Source organism: Mustelus asterias, chromosome 13, assembly GCF_964213995.1.
Source record: "Mustelus asterias chromosome 13, sMusAst1.hap1.1, whole genome shotgun sequence".
Taxonomy (NCBI): domain Eukaryota; kingdom Metazoa; phylum Chordata; class Chondrichthyes; order Carcharhiniformes; family Triakidae; genus Mustelus; species Mustelus asterias.
This window is the reverse complement of record NC_135813.1, coordinates 14,899,120-14,918,532: the sequence shown is the minus strand read 5'-3', so window position 1 is coordinate 14,918,532 and position 19,413 is coordinate 14,899,120. Positions and strand designations below refer to the sequence as shown.

General features: G+C 43.2%; 2 protein-coding genes across 3 annotated transcripts in view; both read right to left on the bottom strand.

Annotated features, from left to right (window-relative positions):
- The window catches only part of LOC144502453 (TNF receptor-associated factor 1-like), a 40,524-nt gene extending 33,948 nt beyond the window's left edge, over positions 1–6,576 (bottom strand). The window contains exon 1 of one of the 2 annotated variants that reach the window (XM_078226380.1): positions 6,444–6,576. The gene's annotated coding sequence lies outside the window, so the exon portion shown is untranslated. The remainder of the gene's footprint in view (positions 1–6,443) is intronic. The other variant, XM_078226381.1, reaches the window with a different exon arrangement.
- A 1,389-nt stretch (positions 6,577–7,965) lies between these two features.
- c5 (complement component 5) overlaps positions 7,966–19,413 on the bottom strand; it is a 117,899-nt gene continuing 106,451 nt past the window's right edge. Inside the window, exons 38-41 of the mRNA XM_078226387.1 lie at positions 18,221–18,310; positions 17,315–17,398; positions 13,291–13,426; positions 7,966–10,628 (exon numbers count right to left, since the gene is read on the bottom strand). Of these exons, the coding sequence (XP_078082513.1) occupies positions 10,493–10,628; positions 13,291–13,426; positions 17,315–17,398; positions 18,221–18,310 (446 nt within the window). The 3' untranslated portion in view covers positions 7,966–10,492. The remainder of the gene's footprint in view (positions 10,629–13,290; positions 13,427–17,314; positions 17,399–18,220; positions 18,311–19,413) is intronic.

Below are 19,413 nucleotides of genomic sequence, written 5' to 3'. Positions count from 1 at the left end.
ATGTACTACCTTCCAATCTTCCTTTCCTTCAGTAGGGAGCTGCACTTCAGTTCAGCTCATCTAGAACCAGGCGGCCCGGTCATAGTTGTGAAGTCATTTGACTGAAAACTCAGAAGGTGCAACTCAAGTCTGTACCACAACATGCTACATTGTGCCCTCAAAGCTACTAGTTTAACTTCTGAATGTGTCCAGGAAAGCAACATTTTGAGAAGCAGGCTCAGATGTTTTACACCAAGAAAATCAATTTGCTGCGAAGTCTTAAAGAGGATTCAGAAAAGTTTTATGAGAATGGTTCCAAGGAAAATTGATTTCAGTTACATGGGTGGATTAAACAAACTGGGGTTGAGGGGTCTAGATAGCCAGAAACTGCACTTATTGGCGGAAGGGTCAAGATTCAGAGGGCACTGATACACAAGGTAAATGGAAAAAGAAACAGTGGCGAAAAAACATTTTTATATAGTTAGTTGTTAGGATCTGAAGTCTAGGTCGGAGGCATTCAAGTCAGGTGACCCTGACCTATACAAGAAACACAGTAAGAGTTTTAACACCACCAGGTTAAAGTCCAACAGGTTATTTGGTAGCAAATACCATTAGCTTTCGGAGCGCTGCTCCTTCGTCAGATGGTGTGGAAATGTGCTCTCAAACAGGGCACAGAGACACAAAATCAAGTTACAGAATACTGATTAGAATGCGAATCCCTACAACCAACCAGATCTTAAACATACAGACAATGTGGGTGGAGGGAGCATTAAGCACAGGTTAAAGAGATGTGTATTGTCTCCAGACAGGATAGCCCGCAAGTCCAGGAGGCAAGCTGTGGGGGTTACTGATAATGTGACATACTGATAATGCAACATACTGATAATGCGACAATCACCAGGCAAGACTGTTCTCTTCCTGTGGGGGAGCACTTCAGCAGTCACGGGCATTCAGCCTCTGATCTTCAGGTAAGCGTTCTCCAAGGCGGCCTTCACGACACACGACAGCGCAGAGTCGCTGAGCAGAAACTGATAGCCAAGTTCCGCACACATGAGGACGGCCTAAACCGGGATGTTGGATTTATGTCACATTATCAGTAACCCCCACAGCTTGCCTCCTGGACTTGCGGGCTATCCTGTCTGGAGACAATACACATCTCTTTAACCTGTGCTTAATGCTCCCTCCACCCACATTGTCTGTATCTTTAAGATCTGGTTGGCTGTAGGGATTCGCATTCTAATCAGTATTCTGTAACTTGATTTTGTGTCTCTGTGCCCTGTTTGAGAGCACATTTCCACTCCATCTGACGAAGGAGCAGCGCTCCGAAAGCTAATGGTATTTGCTACCAAATAAACCTGTTGGACTTTAACCTGGTGTTGTTAAAACTCTTACTGTGTTCACCCCAGTCCAACGCCGGCATCTCCACATCATGACTATACAAGAAAGCCAGATATGATCTAAGGAAATCTATCAATGGTGCAAAAAAAAGTACCAGACCAAGCTAGAGTCCCAGGCTAGCCACACGGACCCCGCCGACTATGACAAGGTCTGCAAGACATAACAGACTACAAAATGAAGGCATGTAAAATCATTGGCACCAACGCACCCCTCCCTGATGAGCTCAATGCATTCTATGCAAGAGATCAGCGAGAGCATGCCCTCCACCCCGGAAGCCTCAGATGAACCTGTATCTGAGATCACCTTTGCAGATATCAAGCAGCTTTCTCGAAGGTCAATCCACGGAAAGTGACAGCCTGGGTGGGGTACCCGGATGAGCACTCAGATCCTGCGCAGTCCAGCTGGCGGGGGTATTCACAGACATTGTCAACCTCTCTTTACAACAATCTGAGGTCCCTATCTGCTTCAAGAAGACGACCATCATCCCGGTACCAAAGAAAGGCCAGGCAGCGTGCCTTAATGACTATCGGCCAGTGGCTCTGACATCCATCAATATGAAATGCTTTGAAAGGTTAGTCATGGCACGAATCAATTCCGGCCTCCCAGATTGCCTGGATCTACTACAGTTTGCCTACTGCTGAAACAGGTCCACAGCAGATGCCATCTCCCTGGCCCTACACTTAACCTTGGAACGCCTAGATAACAAAGACACCCATGTCAGATTCCTATTTATCGACTACAGTTCAGCCTTCAACACCATTATTCCTACGAAACCCATCTCCAAACTCCATGGCCTAGGGTTCGGCTCCTCCCTCTGCGACTGGATCCTGAACTTCCTAAGCCACAGATCGCAATCAGTAAGGATAGGCAACAACACCTCCTCCATGATCATCCTCAACACCGGTGCCTCAGAAGACTATGTCCTCAGCCCCTTACTATATTTCTTATACACCTATGACTGTGTGGCCAAATTCCCTTCCAACTCGATTTTCAAGTTTGCTGATGACACCACCGTACTGGGTCGGATTTCAAACAATGATGGGACGGAGTACAGGAAAGAGATAGAGAATCTAGTGAACTGGTGCGACAGCAATAATCTCTCCCTCAATGTCAACAAAATGAAAGAGATTATCATCGACTTCAGGAAGCGTAAAGGAGAACATGCCCCTGTCTTCATCAATGGGGACAAAGTAGAAATGGTCGAGTGCTTCAAATTTTTAGGTGACCAGATCACCAACCATCTGTCCTGGACCCCCATGCTGACACTATAGTTAAGAAAGCCCACCAACGCCTCTGCTTTCTCAGAAAGTTTAAAGTTTATTTATTAATGACAAGCAGGCTTACATTAACGCTGCAATGAAGTTACTGTGAAAATCCCCCAGTCGCCACACTCTGGCGCCTGTTCGGGTACACTGAGGGAGAATTTAGCGTGGCCAATGCACGTCTTTCGGACTGTGGGAGGAAACTGGAGTACCCGGAGGAAACCCCACACAGACATGGAGAGAACGCGCAAACTCCACATGGACAGTGACCCAAGCGGGGAATCGAACCCGGGTCCCTGGTGCTGTGAGGCAACAGTGCTAACCATTGTGCCACCGTGCCCATTTGGCATGACTCTCATCAATCTTTACAGATGCACCATAGAAAGCATTCTTTCTGGTTGTATCACAGCTTGGTATGGCTCCTGCTCTGTCTAAGACCGCAAGAAACTACAAAGGGTCGTGAACGAAGCCCAGTCCATCACTCAAACCAGCCTCCCATCCATTGACACTATCCGTTGACACTTCCTGCTGCTTCGGGAAAGCAGCCAGCATAATTAAGGACCCCATGCACCTCGGATATACTCTCTTCCACCTTTTTCCACAGGGAAAAAGATACAGAAGTCTGAGGACATGTACCAATCGACTCAAGAACGGCTTCTTCCACGCTGCCATTAGACTTTTGAATGGACCTACCTCGCATTAAGTTGATCTTTCTCTGCAAACTAGCTAGGGCTGTCACACTACCTTCTGCACTCTCTCCTTTCCTTCTCTCTGAACAGTATGCTTTGTCTGTATAGCACGCAAGAAACAATACAGTATACTAATACATGTGACAATAATAAATCAAATCAAAGCATTGCCTGCGAGTGTAATTGAGATTCATTCTCTTTCGAGAAAAGAGAATTGGATAAGTACTTGAAGAGGAATAAATTGCAGGGGTATGGGGAAAGGTCAGGGGAGTGGGACTCGCTTTGATCTTACAGAGAACAGGCAAAACAGAACAAATAATCCCCCACTCTATGATATATTACTTATCCTTAAGATACATGTAAATATTTTATAAATCACTATATAGTCTTGACAAATTCTACATTGGGAAGTATGAACATTTAATGCTGGGTAAATATGTTGGTTGTTGGTTTTTATTAGCTTCACCAGGTATTTGTGAGATTAGAAACATAGAAACATAGAAAAACTACAGCACAAAACAGGCCCTTCGGCCCCACAAGTTGTGCCGAACATATCCCTACCTTTTAGGCCTACCTATAACCCTCCATCCTCTTAAGTCCCATGTACTCATCCAGGAGTCTCTTAAAAGACCCTATTGAGTTTGCCTCCACCACCACTGACAGCAGCCGATTCTACTCGCCTACCACCCTCTGTGTGAAAAACTTCCCCCTAACATTTCCCCTGTACCTACCCCCCAGCACCTTAAACCTGTGTCCTCTCGTAGCAGCCATTTTCACTCTGGGAAAAAGCCTCTGAGCGTCCACCCGATCTATGCCTTTCAACATCTTATATACCTCTATTAGGTCTCCTCTCATTCTATGTCTCTCCAAGGAGAAAAGACTGAGCTCCCTCAGCCTACCCTCATAAGGCATGCCACTCAATCCAGGCAACATCCTTGTAAATCTCCTCTGCACCCTTTCAATCTTTTCCACATCCTTCCTGTAATGAGGCGACCAGAACTGAGCACAGTATTCCAAATGGTGTCTGATGAGGGTCTTATATAGCTGCATCATTATTCCCGGACTCCTAAACTCAATCCCTCGGTTGATAAAGGCCAGCACACCATACGCCTTCTTAACCACCTCCTCCACCTGCAGGGCCGATTTTAGAGTCCTATGGACCCGGACCCCAAGGTCCTTCTGATCCTCTACAGTACTAAGAGTCTTTCCCTTTATATTGTACTCCTTCATCCCATTTGACCTGCCAAAATGGACCACTACGCATTTATCTGAGTTGAAGTCCATCTGCCACTTCTCTGCCCAGTCTTGCATCCTATCTATGTCCCTCTGTAACTTCTGACATCCCTCCAGACTATCCACAACCCCACCAACCTTCGTGTCGTCAGCAAACTTACCAACCCATCCCTCCACTTCCTCATCCAGGTCATTTATGAAAATGACAAACAGCAAGGGTCCCAGAACAGATCCCTGGGGCACACCACTGGTGACCGACCTCCATTTAGAAAAAGACCCATCTATACCCACTCTCTGCCTCCTTTGGGCAAGCCAGTTCTGGATCCACAGGGCAGCAGCCCCTTGGATCCTATGCCCTCTCACTTTTTCCAGACGCCTTGCATGGGGGACCTTATCGAACGCCTTGCTAAAATCCATATAAACCACATCTACCGCTTTCCCTTCGTCAATGTGTTTAGTCACATTTTCAAAGAACTCCACCAGGCTCATAAGGCACGATCTGCCTTTGACAAAGCCATGCTGAGTATTCTTGAGCATACTAAACCTCTCAAAATGCTCATAAATCTTGTCCCTCAGGATCTTCTCCATCAGCTTACCAACCACTGAGGTTAGACTCACCGGTCGGTAATTCCCTGGGCTATCCCTATTCCCCTTCTTGAAAATAGGAACCACATCCGCAATCCTCCAATCCTCCGACACCTCTCCCGTCTCCATCGACGATGCAAAGATCATTGCCAGAGGCTCTGCAATCTCTTCCCTCGCCTCCCACAGTAACCTGGGGTAGATCCCATCCAGACCCGGTGACTTATCTATCTTGATGCCATTCAAAGATTCCAGCACAACCTCTTTGTTAAAGTCCACATACTCAATCTTTTCAGTCCACCGCAAGCCCGCAGTGCATCCACCCAGGTCCTTCTCCTCTGTGAAAACCGACGCAAAATACTCATTAAGCACCTCTGCCATTTCTACTGGTTCCGTACAGATTTTCCCGCCTTCACCTTTTATAGGCCCTATTCCTTCACGTCTCATCCTTTTACTCTTCACATATTTATAGAACGCCTTAGGGTTTTCCTTAATCCTACCTGCCAAGGCCCTCTCGTGACTGATTGGTGCACATGGTTACAGAACTTGGGAAATAATGAGTCCCAGCATTCTTCCAGTTGCCACAATTCTTAATCCTTGTGTGTTAGATTGACGTGGAATGCATGAATTGCGTTGAAGAGAATTAGAAACCGTGGGCGGCACGGTAACACTGCTGCTTCACAGCTCCAGGGACATGGGTTCAATTCCCGGCTTGGGTCACTGTGTGGAGTTTGCACATTCTCCTCGTGTCTGCGTGGGTTTCCCCCGGATGCTCCGGTTTCCTCCCACAGTCCAAAGATGTGCTGGTTAGGTTGATTGGCTATGCTAAAATTGCCCCTTAGTGTCCTGAGATGCGTTAGGTTAGAGGGGTTAGTGGGTAAAATATGGAGGGATATGGGGTAGGGCCTGGGTGGGATTGTGGTCGGTGCAGGCTCGATGGGCCAAATGGCCTCTTTCAGCACTGTAGGGTTTCTACGATTCTATCCCCAGGAACATTGCAGCATGTATTTAAAATGACATATCATGGAATGATTCCACTATTAAATGTTGACCTTAAGGCTCAGAGCTCATTACAAACTATTTGTATTTTAAAGTTGCAGCTCATTTTCTTGACCTGAGCATTGCTGTATAATTAATTATTCCCAATGATTCTTTAATCTCAAAGTAATTACTTTTAGGGGATGCCACACAGACGTCATACAACTGGTGGAGGAAAGATCGAAACAGAATTGCATGCTATGTGTTGAGTTCTTTTTACAGAATGTACGCAAAAATCGATTTAGTAAAAAAATAGACGTACCTGTTTTTCAAACTTTCTGCAGCAACAACCAGCCTTCTGCTTTCTTAGAACCCTTGACTTCTCTGTAAAAACCACTAGAGTGAAACTCAACTGATATTTTGTTCAAAAGAATGTCAGTTGCAGCTTCTGGAATTCCCCCACATCACATGCCTGCACTGCAATTGCAAAAGTCTTCATTGGCTGCTGAAAAACTGTAACAGGAGACTATTTATTACCTGTCAGCTGCAGAGCTGTGGAAGGCGCCTCAAATCGCTCATTGCCTATCACTCAAATTACTAATGTCAAGAGCTCTGACTGTATTAAATTGGCGCCGAGTTAAAGGCTCTAAATGCAACGGATCCTTTTGTACCACCATTTAATTGACCCTTGCGCTCGATTTGTGCTCATGGAGCCGACTTTGCGCATCCAGTGGACAATGTCCAGCATAAATCGCGTGTTCTGCAGCGTCTGGAGATTAGAGTCCGCCCATGAAAAGGCCAATCTGGTTGAACGTTTAAGCAGCAAATCGCGGTGCAATAGGTAAGCATTTGGATCACTGATTTCACTGGCTGGTAGCTGACCTGGATGGCTCATAGGTGCTTTTGCCCCACGTTTCGAGGTCTTTCACTGGAGAAGTTGACAGTTAAAGGATAGTCAACATTTTAGTGACTTATCTCTAAAACTCTGTCCTCATAGGAAGATGCCTGAAATGACACTAAAACTGAGGATTAACACTACCTCATAAACTAGAGACAAGTCACAATAAATGTAATAACCTGACCAATGTCCACTCACCTGATGAAGGAGCAGCACTCCGAAAGCTCGTGATTCCAAATAAACCTGTTGGACTTTAACCTGGTGTTGGGAGACTTCTTACTGTGCCCACCCCAGTCCAATGCCGGCATCTCCACATCATGACCTGACCAAAGCAATGTATCACATTGGCCCTTTTCCTTGAGGTACTGTTTTGTGGTCTATATCCTGTACTGGGAAGGTTTCCCTCCTACCATGACTAACTCCAATCTGACTCAGGTAGATTACTTTATTAACACTATATACCAGTGGTGGGCAACCTAGGCTAATGAGTGGGCCTCAAAAATAAATATAAATGCATTCTAGATGCAGAGGCTCTCAGTCAATGTTGTGCGTAATCAGCATGCACCTCACTTCACTTGCCCTTGCTTTACATGCAAGTCACTTCAGTCATACTGGTAGAAAAAAAACTACAGATGGAAATCAGCAGAATATGGCGTCCTTGCACACAGGCAACAAAATGTCTTGTGGTGCAGCATTCAGGACCCAGGTGGGCTACATGTGGCTCCCAGGCCTCAGGTTGTTCACCACTGTTATATACAATAGGGCTGCAGAGTAGATACATCTCTCTTGAGTACTGTTATGGTTCAGGTCAGAAACTCCAAAATGTGTTATGAAGCCCATCTGAATCATAGATTTTGCATCTTGAATTTGGGTAGGATAAGCACGAAATGTTCCACTTCAGGTGTGATTCAAAAGACCCACTAGGGAACTTTTATCAATTACAAACAAGAAACAAAACAACCACTATAATGTATAACTCTTAATGAATATCTCTGTGTTCCAATTAAACCAAAACCCTTGCCATAGACAAAACGCTTTAAACAGGTTCAGTACAGCAAAATCTACTGGTCACGCGATAATGTGGTTGAGACCATTAGTTGAATTTTGCAGTCAAATGCTCTTGACACTCAGAACAGTTTGAAGACAAGATAGCTTCCCAAAACACCAGAGAGACTCTGGTTCAGCCCCCAACAACAAGATTTTCACCCTTCAGGAAAACAAGAGAATTTCCAAAGGAAAAAAACAGGGAGAGAGGGGAAACACTTCTTTTTAGCTTGCTGTCCCTTCTAAAAACAAAAAAACTCAAACCTGCAGTTCCAAACTGAAAAAACCCTTGTCACCTGAGCTGCCCACAGTGATTTTTTTCTCCTCCCAGCAATGACATCACCTAAGGTTGTGAGCATGAGACACACTGACTGTGAGAGCTGCAGAGATCATGATCTAAAAAAAAATCTCTTAAAGGTACATTATCACAGTACAGACTGTTCCATCTGCTCTCCAGTCTCCAGCACATGACTACTGACGTCAGTTACATCATAATGCACACCAGAAACTCATTACCATTACTATTAACCCATTAAACCACAGGCACCAGTACACTATCAGTTTGCTATTTTCAAAAGTAAGGAACAGTACAATGAACTTTTAATCTCTGGTTCGAGGCAATGCATAGTAGGGATCTTACGGTAATGGTAATAATTTCCCCAAACCATACTTACTTGCATGCACAATCTTAAAATCTCTTGAAAATCACTCTGTTCTTGCTGTAGTAGTTACTGAGTTCAGGGACACATTGCCAGTGCAAGGTTAATGGTTGCACACTTACACTGTCAGTATAGCAACCCTGTGAAGCAACAGACATTCAGAGAACTCTATCCCCCTTCTTTCGCCACAATTCTAAGGGCATGATTCACACTCATTCTTAGCTTGAATCCTTCTTTTCTGCAGATCCAGCATTTTAATTTGAGGAGGATGATGATGCAAAGAGGAGAGACTGTGAGGGTAATGACAGATAGGTGGTTGATGAAGTAAAAGGAGAGGGAGTCCTGGTCAAGCCATTCCATGTGGACCAAGATCCTGCCTAGTCCTCCGGTGCGAAAACCCTCTCAATGACATTGGAGAAAAATTTTTTTATAGCCTACTTTCTGTTACATAACTGATTATGTGCATACAGCATACACAGATTGGGCCTCTTTGTAATAAGGGCAGCTGGTATGGGACTAGCTCAAATTTGGGAGGCTGCCTCTCTGGGAGCAACTTGCAGTACATTTTAGAAGGAAGGAAGGGGAGGAAAATCACAGGTTGGCAGTGGCCTTCAAGGAATCTTGCTCCTCCTGACTCCTCCGGAAGGTAACCTTTGTGGTGTCAGCTGCTACTTAGGCCATAAAAAAAATCACTGGAGTAGCCTCTTGGTGATCGAGAGGGGTTGGGTCCATTTTTCTATTTTATAGAAATATGACTTTTTGGTAGTCTGTTGATGGGCATCGGAAATGTTGGCTTGACTTTAGTGGAACTACTTCCAGCTCCATCTCACCATACAAATATTTGCATTTATGTCTTAATCACTTTTCAATCTAGCATCTTCAGGTAAAAAGATTGAAGAAGCTGGCTTTGAAGATGATAGACAATTTTAAGTAAACCAGAAAATTGCAGAAGTGTTTGCCAAAAACAGAATATCCTCTGTTAACTGGGGATGTAGATGTGTAACCAGGAGGCCAGATTTTCAGCTTCAGGCACAAAAGAGCTGAGAAGAGACTTCAATTTACCATTGTTGCTGCTGGTAGTTCCTCCCCTGCCACTCAAGATAGAAAATGTAGGTACTCGTGGATCTAGGAAGGAGCAGTGCAATTTGTTTCCTCTCATCTAGTACTCGGGCAGAGGCAGAAATATCTAACCCATTTTCACCTCATTCATTGGCAGAGTTTTTAAAAAGTACAAAAGAAATTCTGGCAAAAAACTGTAGCTATTTTAATCAGAAAATAGTATTGAGACAGATTTTGATCATTCATACTTCATTGGAACTAATACAATGGAATGAGCCATTACAGACCTTTTATCCTAATTTTTGCTGCATTGTACTCAAATTGGATGAACATCTAAGAATCACTTTCTTCATACCCATGAGGTACATTAAGGTTGAACAATGCACATTTCACTACCAAGTTCTAGAAATGGCTAATAAAGATATCAATGCTTAACACTTAATGTTTGTGAATAAAGATTTCTACCTCTATAAAATCCCTATTGATCAAGTTGTAGCCTGAAAGATGCAGTTGTTTGAAAATAACTATCCCACTCGAGGCTTATGAGAATATATTTTTACTGAAACAAATAAAATACACGGAACATTATTGTCAAGAAATTGTTCAGAGAAATGGTTACTTATTTCAGCAGAAAAACAGCAAGTTGAATCACTAAAGTAACATAAGTAAGATTTTAGATACAAACATGTCTCCAGCTCGTTTTCACACCCATTAACATCCATTTATTAAAAGAGAAATTGTAAAATCATCCATTTGCTGGAAGAAGATGTCACATGCATCTCCAGAACATTCGTTCTCAGAAGGCCACGTTTCTATCCAGTTGGATGAGTCCAAAGGATATTCGTACCTAATATAAAAATACAAAAATGTTTTTCTTAATATTCTCTGCAATAAAAAAACATTACTTGTGGCACCATCCAACTATGAAGACAGCATATTACCAAAGCCAGAGCTACCTGGATGATGACTGATGGAGAGCAAGATGAAGCAGAGAAAGGGCATGTATAAAATCACTGGAATTCTACCGCCTCACCCACCATGGAATCGGAGCGGGCGAGTGGCGAACAAGGGAAATGTCCATTGACCTCGGGCAAGAATTTCTGGTCACACTCAAGTGAGGCCGTAAATTCCCACCCATTGTGTCAGGTTGATAGTATAAATGAGAACTAGGTTTCATGTACAGAGGGGCCGTGAAAAAGAAATAGGAGAAGCAACGAGACAACATGAAAAGAGACAGAGCTAATATAGAAGGGAAAATGACTATGCTATGAGCGTATAAATAATAAAATGGTATTTAAAGGAGGAATAGGACTGTTTAGGGACTAAAAATGGGATACAGGCATGGAGGCAGAGGACTTGCTGATGTACTAAATCAGTACTTTGCATCTGCTTTTACGAAGGAAGATGATGCCAAAATTACAGTGAAAAAGGAAGTACTTCAGACACTAAGTAAAATTTAATGCTCTTGCCCAAGACAAGTTTGGTGGTGGGGGGCATTTAATTTAATTGGGCGGGAGGTGGCAGGAGGGAACACCGCCACTTTCCCACCTTTGCCCTGATTAAGTCTGTGGTGGGAATGCCCGTGTTCAGCCCTGCTGCGAATTGAGGCCTTTAAATTGGCAATTAATGCCCATTTGAGGGCATCCCACTGCAGCTGGTATTCACCCAGTTGCTGGCAGGGCACTCAACTTGTAGGAAGCCTGAAAAACAAATCTTGTTGGGTGCTGAGGAAGCACGTAATGCCTAATTGAAGGATCTAGCATTAGGAAGGAGGACCACTGAGAGCCACCCCTCTGTGCTTGCTGTGATCCCCCTTGTAGGACTGAATGGCGTACTCCTGCCCCTAAACCTTCCCAAAAAGAAGCAACACCAGGGTCCCATCCTCTCAAGTTAGTGGTCAAGGCCCATGTCATCAGATGGTGGTGACCAGGCAAACCTGCATTGTTCATTTTGGGGAACCCCAACCAGATTTTATCCGTCAGGCAGTTAATGTGCTGGTGTTGGGGCTCCTGTCCCTTTAACAGAGACGATCCTGCCTCCAGGAGCTGCCATTCAACCAGCGGGCCAGCAGCTTTTCAGTCCCAGCAGCATCTTCAGAACTGGAGGCCACTGCTAGCACTGCATCCAGCTGAAGGTATCAGCATGAACACCATCCTCTGAACAAGGGAAATGGGGTCAGGGGTTGTCAATGCCTATCAGGGCCTTGTGAGGGGAGGGGGTGGTGGTTGGTGAAGCCAAGGAGGATTGTTTATAACGTTACAACCCTCTGTGTGCTGGTAAGCATCCTATCTGAAAGGTGTTCTGCTCCGAACTCATAGGAGGCCACCAGGGTTCACCATGCGTTCTTCCCATGTGAGGCAGAACCCGCTGCTGGTAAAATGTCAGTATCATTGGGAAGAGGCCTTTAATTAGCCATTAATTAGCCAAATTAGTGGTCCAATTTGCCTCCGGATTGAAGGACCAGCCGCCAAATGCCATGGGAACACTAGACCCGGCTCCCTCCTGATCCATTTTAAAAAAGCATAATGGTTACTTGGTTTAAACTTGATAAATCTAATGGGAGAAAACCCAGTCATGCCGCCACTAGAAAAAAAATCATCCATAGTGGAGGATGTGATAATACTATGACTTTTAAGAAATGTATTTAATCATGTTTCTTGTAAGGGGTATGTTTAAAATTCAGTTCTGTTTTACATGGTGCTGATTTGTCTGGGTAAAAGGCAGCTCAAATGTTGAGAACGAAAGATACTGATTGATTTTAGCTGTGGATGTGTTTGTTTAAAATGGGTTAATGCATTTTTTGTTTACTTAAGTTTCCCTTCAGGTTTCAGAGTAGGGTTTTGATTAGGCTGATTGATAGAGACAAAGTCATGTACTGTGGGAGGAGCTAATCTTGCAGGGACGATACACAGTTTCTTTTATTTTAGAACAGTTCAGTTACTGTCTGGTTCTGAAAAAAAGCAAGAGGTATCTTTCTGTCTCTTTCTGGAGGCTGGTGTTTGGGGCTGTCAGAAGACAGATGTCTCTCTGTCTCTCTCTCTCCAGAGGTGTTCAAAAGACTTAAAGAATGTTCACAAGTACAAACACATAAGCCTGGGGTTTGTTACTGATTTTGAAGAGGGGTTTTAAGTCTGTAAGAGGAATATTGCTTGAATTGGAACTCATAGGAATACGTTAGAAGTTAAGAATTGTATCTCGGCATGTTTAAGTATTATTCAATTGGTAAATATTAAGCTAATTCTTTTTTATAGTGAAACTGTGTTGTTAAATAAAGTTGTTTTGATAAAAGCTTCCTGGTGTATCAATAAAACCACATCTGGAGTGAAACACCTTATCCTCACATTTATGCCAAAATAGCAAATAGTTGGGGTCTCGCCTAACTTGATAACATACCTTGGGGTTTCTGACCTTGTACCTTAACAAGAGAGACACTAATATTGAAAAGTAGAAAAGAAAATGGGATACATTAGGAAATATAGGTTAAGTGACCTGAACTAGGGCTTACTTACACAAATCTCCTTGATGAATGAAACTTCAGGCTATTTTTTCCCATGATCAAGTATATTTGATCAATGATTAAGTTAACATCAGAACAAGTGTCCTTCTTAATCAAAGTTATAATTGAGTTTTCTTCAACAGCATCAACTGTAATAAAAACAGACACTGTTTTAGTCCGGTATTATAGTAATTGAAACTAATGCCTTAATATTTAGACAAATTCAAGAAAACTTAAACAAGCTTTTTTCTTTAAAGTACTACTATAACAATACTTGTAAAACATTCCTTTTCCTAAAACATCAGATTAATAATCTCTCAAATTTATAATTATTTTTAAAAATTGGATTTATTAACAACAAATTATTTTAAAAATCTGTTTCTATTTTAGCATATCAAAGGATGTGAAGGGGCGGCACGGTGGCACAGTGGTTAGCACTTCTGCCTCACATTGCCAGGGACCCAGGTTCGATTCCCGGCTTGGGTCACTGTCCGTGCGGAGCTTGCACGTTCTCCCCGTGTCTGTGTGGGTTTCCTCTGGGTGCTCCGGTTTCTTCCCACACTCCAAAGATGTGCGGGTTAGATTGATTAGACATGGTAAATTGCCCCGTATTGTCAGGGTAAATACCTGAGGTTAAGGGACAGGGCCTGGATGGGATTGTGGTCAGACTCGATGGGCCAAATGGCCTCCTTCTGCGCTAAAGAAAAAGGTGAGCTCTCAGATCATCCTGGTGGAGTATGCAGTTATAAAGAGATTGAATGTCCATTGTGAAGAGGTGGTAGTTTGGGCCAGAGAACTGGAAATTGTTGAAATGGTGTAAGGTGTCAGAAGAATCACAGACCTGGGTGGAAAGAAACTGGGCAAGAGGAGAAACATAGACTGGGATTTAAACACAGGTGCAAATGGTGACGTGGGGGCAAATTCCCATGAGGCGCCGAAATTGAGAATCTCACTGAGATCTCGGGACGCGATTGTCCGTTTTCTCCCTGCCTTTGACATAATGGGGTACCCACCCAGGAAGCTTGGGAACCTCATTTAAATACATTTCCAATTCATTTTTGCGCTTCCCCCTGTACTGACCCCCACATTTGGGCTCACTGCATTGCCAATGAATCCGCCAGGAGCACACAGGTTAGTCCTCATGAGACAGGAACATGCCCGGGCAGTACCCTAGCATTGTTCCCTGACACTGCACCCCAGTGGGCATTGCCGGGATACAGTGTCAAGGGGGGCCCTCTAGGGGGCTCCATGGGAGGAGTTCCCGTGTATGGGGGGGTGCTCTATATACATGATGGGGAGGAGGAGGGGTTGCCTGTGTGTGTGTGTGTGTGTGTGTGTGTTGTGGGAGTCTCCTTATGCATGGTTGGGGGTGTTCCTCTTTCTTTTAAAACGTGGTGCCCTTTTCAAACCTGACGTTGTTGGCTTTTTCAGGCCCGCCCAGCCAGTGAGATGGTGTGAGGTACGTGTCCAGGATTCTTATCTTCTAAGTGCTGTACAACATAGTGAGAAAGGCTGGCTCTGCAGTTGGCAAGCTGCACGCTATGTCTCTCATTTGAGCCAGCACTTAGAAAAAAAAAAGAAAAATTCCGCCCACAGAGTCAAGATAGGAAGAAGTAAGTTTAGTGGGCAAGAACAAACTGAAACGATAAATATCCAAAACAGTTCTGTTCTTGAGTGTTGTTGAAGTTGCACTCATCTAGGAAAGTAGAGAGTATTGCATCACACTCCTAATTCGCGCCTTGTAAGTGGGGAGTCAAGAGGTGAATTACTCGCAGCAGAATTCCCAGCTTCTGTCTTCTCGTAGTCACAGTATTTTTATGGCTAGTCCAGTTCAGTTTCTGGCCAATGGTAACCTCCAGGTGCTTGTTGGTAGAGGATTTAGTGATGGTCATACCATTGAATGTCAAGGCAAGATGATTAGATTCTCTCTTGGAGATGATCATTGCCAGGCACTTGTGTGGCACAAATGTTAGTTGTCAATTACCAGCCAAGCCTGAATGTTGTCCAGGACTTGCTGTTTCAGTATCTGAGGAGTCATAAATGGTACTGAATATTGTGCAATCTGCAGTAAACATCTACGATTAGCCTTATGTTGCAGGGAAGGTCAGAAATAGCTGAAGGTAGTTGGGCCTCAGGCACTACCTTGAGGAACTCCTGCTGCCATGGCCTGGGGCTGAGATGATTGTCCTCCAGCAATCACAACCTTTGTACTAGGTATGATTCCAATTAGTGAGTGTTTTTTCTCTGATTCCCATTGACTTCAATTTTCCTCGGGCTTCTTGATGCCACATTTGATCAAATGCTGCTTCGATGTCAATATTTTTAGACAAAGGCCAGAAGGAGGCATGAGGTCAGGAGCCAAGTGGTGGTAGAAGAACCCAAACTGAGCATGGTGAGTAGGTTATTGCTGTGCAAGTGTCACTTAGTAGCATTGTTGAGGACACCTTTCATTACTTTGCTGATGATCGAGAGTAGACTGATGGGATGGTAATTGGGCAGATTAGGATTGTTCTGCTTTTTGCGGATAGGATGCCTGGGCAATTTCCACATTGTTGGGTAGATGCCAGTGTTGTAATTGTACTGACTCTGGATGTGACTAGTTCTGAAATACACGTCTTCAATACCACTTTGAGGATGTTATCAGGGCCCCTGCATCCACTGCCTTCAGAAGTTTCTTACTATCACATGAAGTGTATCTAATTGGTTGCAAACTGGCATCTGTGTTACTGGAGACTCAGAAGGCCAGATCATCCAATTGGCACTTCTGGCTGCAGATAGTTGCAAAAGCTTCCACCTTGTCTTTTGCACTGATGTGCTGGACTCCCCCATCATTGAGGATGGGGATTTTTGTCGGGCCTACTCTGGTTAGTTGTTAAATTGGTCACCAACATCAATCCAATATAAAATGCACCATAGTACTCTTATATAAAACTGGTCGGGACTCATCCAGAATATGGTGTCCAGTTCTGGTTCTCCTCCATGCTGGGTGATATGGAAATCCTGGAAAAAGTTCTCAGAAATTCCATTATAATCAATGCATTGTTTAAAAACCTTTCGTTAACATGATAAACTCAGAAATGGGTATATTTACTTTAGAAAAGGATAGACTTTAGGTGATTTAATTTAAGAATTTAAAATAATAAAGGGATTAGATTGTGTCCATGCGGATAGATTATTTAAATTAGATAGGCTTGGGAGAACAGAGTGACATGTATAGAATTGCATAAGCAATTAAACTAGGTTAGATTTCAGGATGGTTTTATTTCTTTTTGCAGCCCAAAGGAATAAGATGTTCTTTTCCGAGTGCTGGTTAACATTGCTATTTCATCGGAATGTGATCAGCTGGTCTTTGCCTGTCTGTTCTTTTCGTATACTCAATGCATCACTTATTTCAGGTATAATTATCCCACTGCGGGACACAGTTTTGACCTTTCCTCTCATGTGACTCATACTGGACATGGCACTCAAAAACCTCCCAAGTAATCACTCCACAGGCAAGATTTTCTAGTTGCCCCCGCCCTGAGACTGGAAATTCCTGCTCGAAGTCAATGGACCTTTAAATGGTCCGCCAAATTTTCCACCCCATCTGCTACGATTCTTGTGGCGGGTGGGACTGGAAAATTTATCCCTCCATTTGTGAGTTTAGAGTTTAGACAGAGGGGGAAGCAGTGGTATTCAAACTCAGGTAATTATAGCCTATCCTGCCCTTTTTTGGGTGTTGAAATTCCTATCCTTGCTAATTTCTAGTGAGTAAAAGGTGGCATATCATGTATTTATTTCCACTTTTGCCTCATGTCCTCTTGCATACAGGACATACATCACTGGATGCCATTCAGGAACTTGGGTTTTCCTCACCCAAGCCTGGAAACATTAAGCACAATTGTACTATCTACACCACTGCCCTATTGAAATCAGCATACATCAGCTATCTTCCTGGCTGATAACTGACAAACTAGCAAAGAACCTAAATATTGTTTAGTGTTGAGTGGCAGCCATGTGAATATACAGATCAAATGTTATCCAAAATAAGTACCAACCTTGCATAAATGCATTCAGAATTGTGGCATTGTACTTGATGAAATTAATCTGTTCCTCAGAAGACAAAATTTGTACTTTGTAGGCTGCAAAAAACAAAATCAATTTCAACACTTAAATGTTAATACATTCTTGAGACACTGAAGCATGGGGAACTATGTTCTTGCATTTTTACCAATTAAATTTGACTCCAGTAACTCAAGAGGATTGCTGTTGAATGGATGTTATCATGTTGAGAGCTTAAGGTACAGCTTCAGTTCTTTGATCAGTTGCTCCAAAATTATTGTCAAACATTGCCACACTATCTGTCGAAGCAAATGTGCAGCGCCCATTACACCAGATCATCTTTGTAGAAATCATTAGAGTCAAAGTTTTATTGGTTTTAAAATCTTAATTAAGCTTAAGAAATTTATAGCTGCAGAGATGTGCAACTTTGCACATTCTCCTGACAAGCTTGGATGAAACCCTAAGACGCAAGACATAAGTTAGGACAGTCCAAATCCAGTCACAAGAGGATACTGTTGTACAAAACTATACTGCTAAGGAAAAATACATGAAAAATGGTATTGCCATTGTGGGGAGGGACCATTTTGGAGTTACAGAGAGGTATTTTGGGGCAACAAGAATATGGGGAGAGCAGTGCATTGCATCTTAACAGTGCTACATCCAATAGGAGTTTTTAAAGTTGCGACAGTCATGATACAAAAAGTGGAAACCACAAAAGTCTGCAGTGTTGTACAGACTAAGCAATAAAGTAAAATAGAAAATTCAGTGAACCCAGATAATCTTTGTTCATGCCAAATAACTTGGAGGGCTTTAAAAATGTTCTATTCGTTTGTAACATAGGTGCTAAATAATAAATATTTTTAATCAGAATAAACAGCAAGTCAAAATTTCAAAACACTCACCATAAGTTGGCCCTTTATTGCACGCAGCTTCAAGTTTATCCTGGGCAGTGAGAGATATATCTAATGGTGGCTGCATTTCACTGCACTCAGCTGAACCATGGAGAAAAGTTTTTAAAAATCATATTGTAAACAGGTTAAAGAAATATTAGTGTTAAAATATTAGTGCCATCCTATTTACAACCATAAGTAAAAATAATGTAACTTTTCTCAGAATACTCTTCAAATAATAATTAGAAGTTAAATATTCAATTTAATTTGGAATTAAACACGGTAAGTTATATAACTGATTTACAATCTTCATTTGCATTGCAGTCTTTTTATAGGTCACAAAATACTACAACTATTAAATGTAAAACAGGATCCTATTAATGGCTTGTAGAAATTGGAACTAGTGCCTAATTTTCTTCATATCAAGGTGCCTGTTCTATGGTACTCCATGGCTAGAATTTCATGCTCCTATGCCAGTAGGCTTTTAGATGGGGGGGGGATCTGTACAGGGCATTGGTGAGGCCGCAGCTGGAATACTGTGTGCAGTATTGGTCCCCTTATTTGCGGAAGGATATATTGGCCTTGGAGGGAGTGCAGAGAAGGTTCACCAGGTTGATACCAGAGATGAGGGGTGTTGATTATGAGGAGAGACTGAGCAGATTGGGTTTGTGCTCGTTGGAATTTAGAAGGCTGAGGGGGGATCTTATAGAGACCTATAAGATAATGAAGGGGCTGGATAGGGTAGAGGTGGAGAGATTCTTTCCACTTAGAAAGGAAGCTAGAACTAGAGGACACAGCCTCAAAATAAAGGGTGGTCAGTTTAGGACAGAGTTGAGGAGGAACTTCTTCTCTCAGAGGGTGGTGAATCTCTGGAATTCTCTGCCCACTGAAGTGGTGGAGGCTACCTCGTTGAATATGTTTAAATCACGGATAGATGGATTCCTGATTGGTAAGAGAATTAGGGGTTATAGGGATCAGGCGGGTAAGTGGAACTGATCCACTTCAGATCAGCCATGATCTTATTGAATGGCGGGGCAGGCTCGAGGGGCTAGATGGCCTACTCCTGCTCCTATTTCTTATGTTCTTATGAGGGGGAAGTGTGAAATTGAAAGAATGGGATTCCCTCGGGGTCCCACCCACCCTGACCATGCAATGATTTTATGCTGGGGCAGGCAAGGCCTCAGACAGGAAGTCCACCCTTGTCA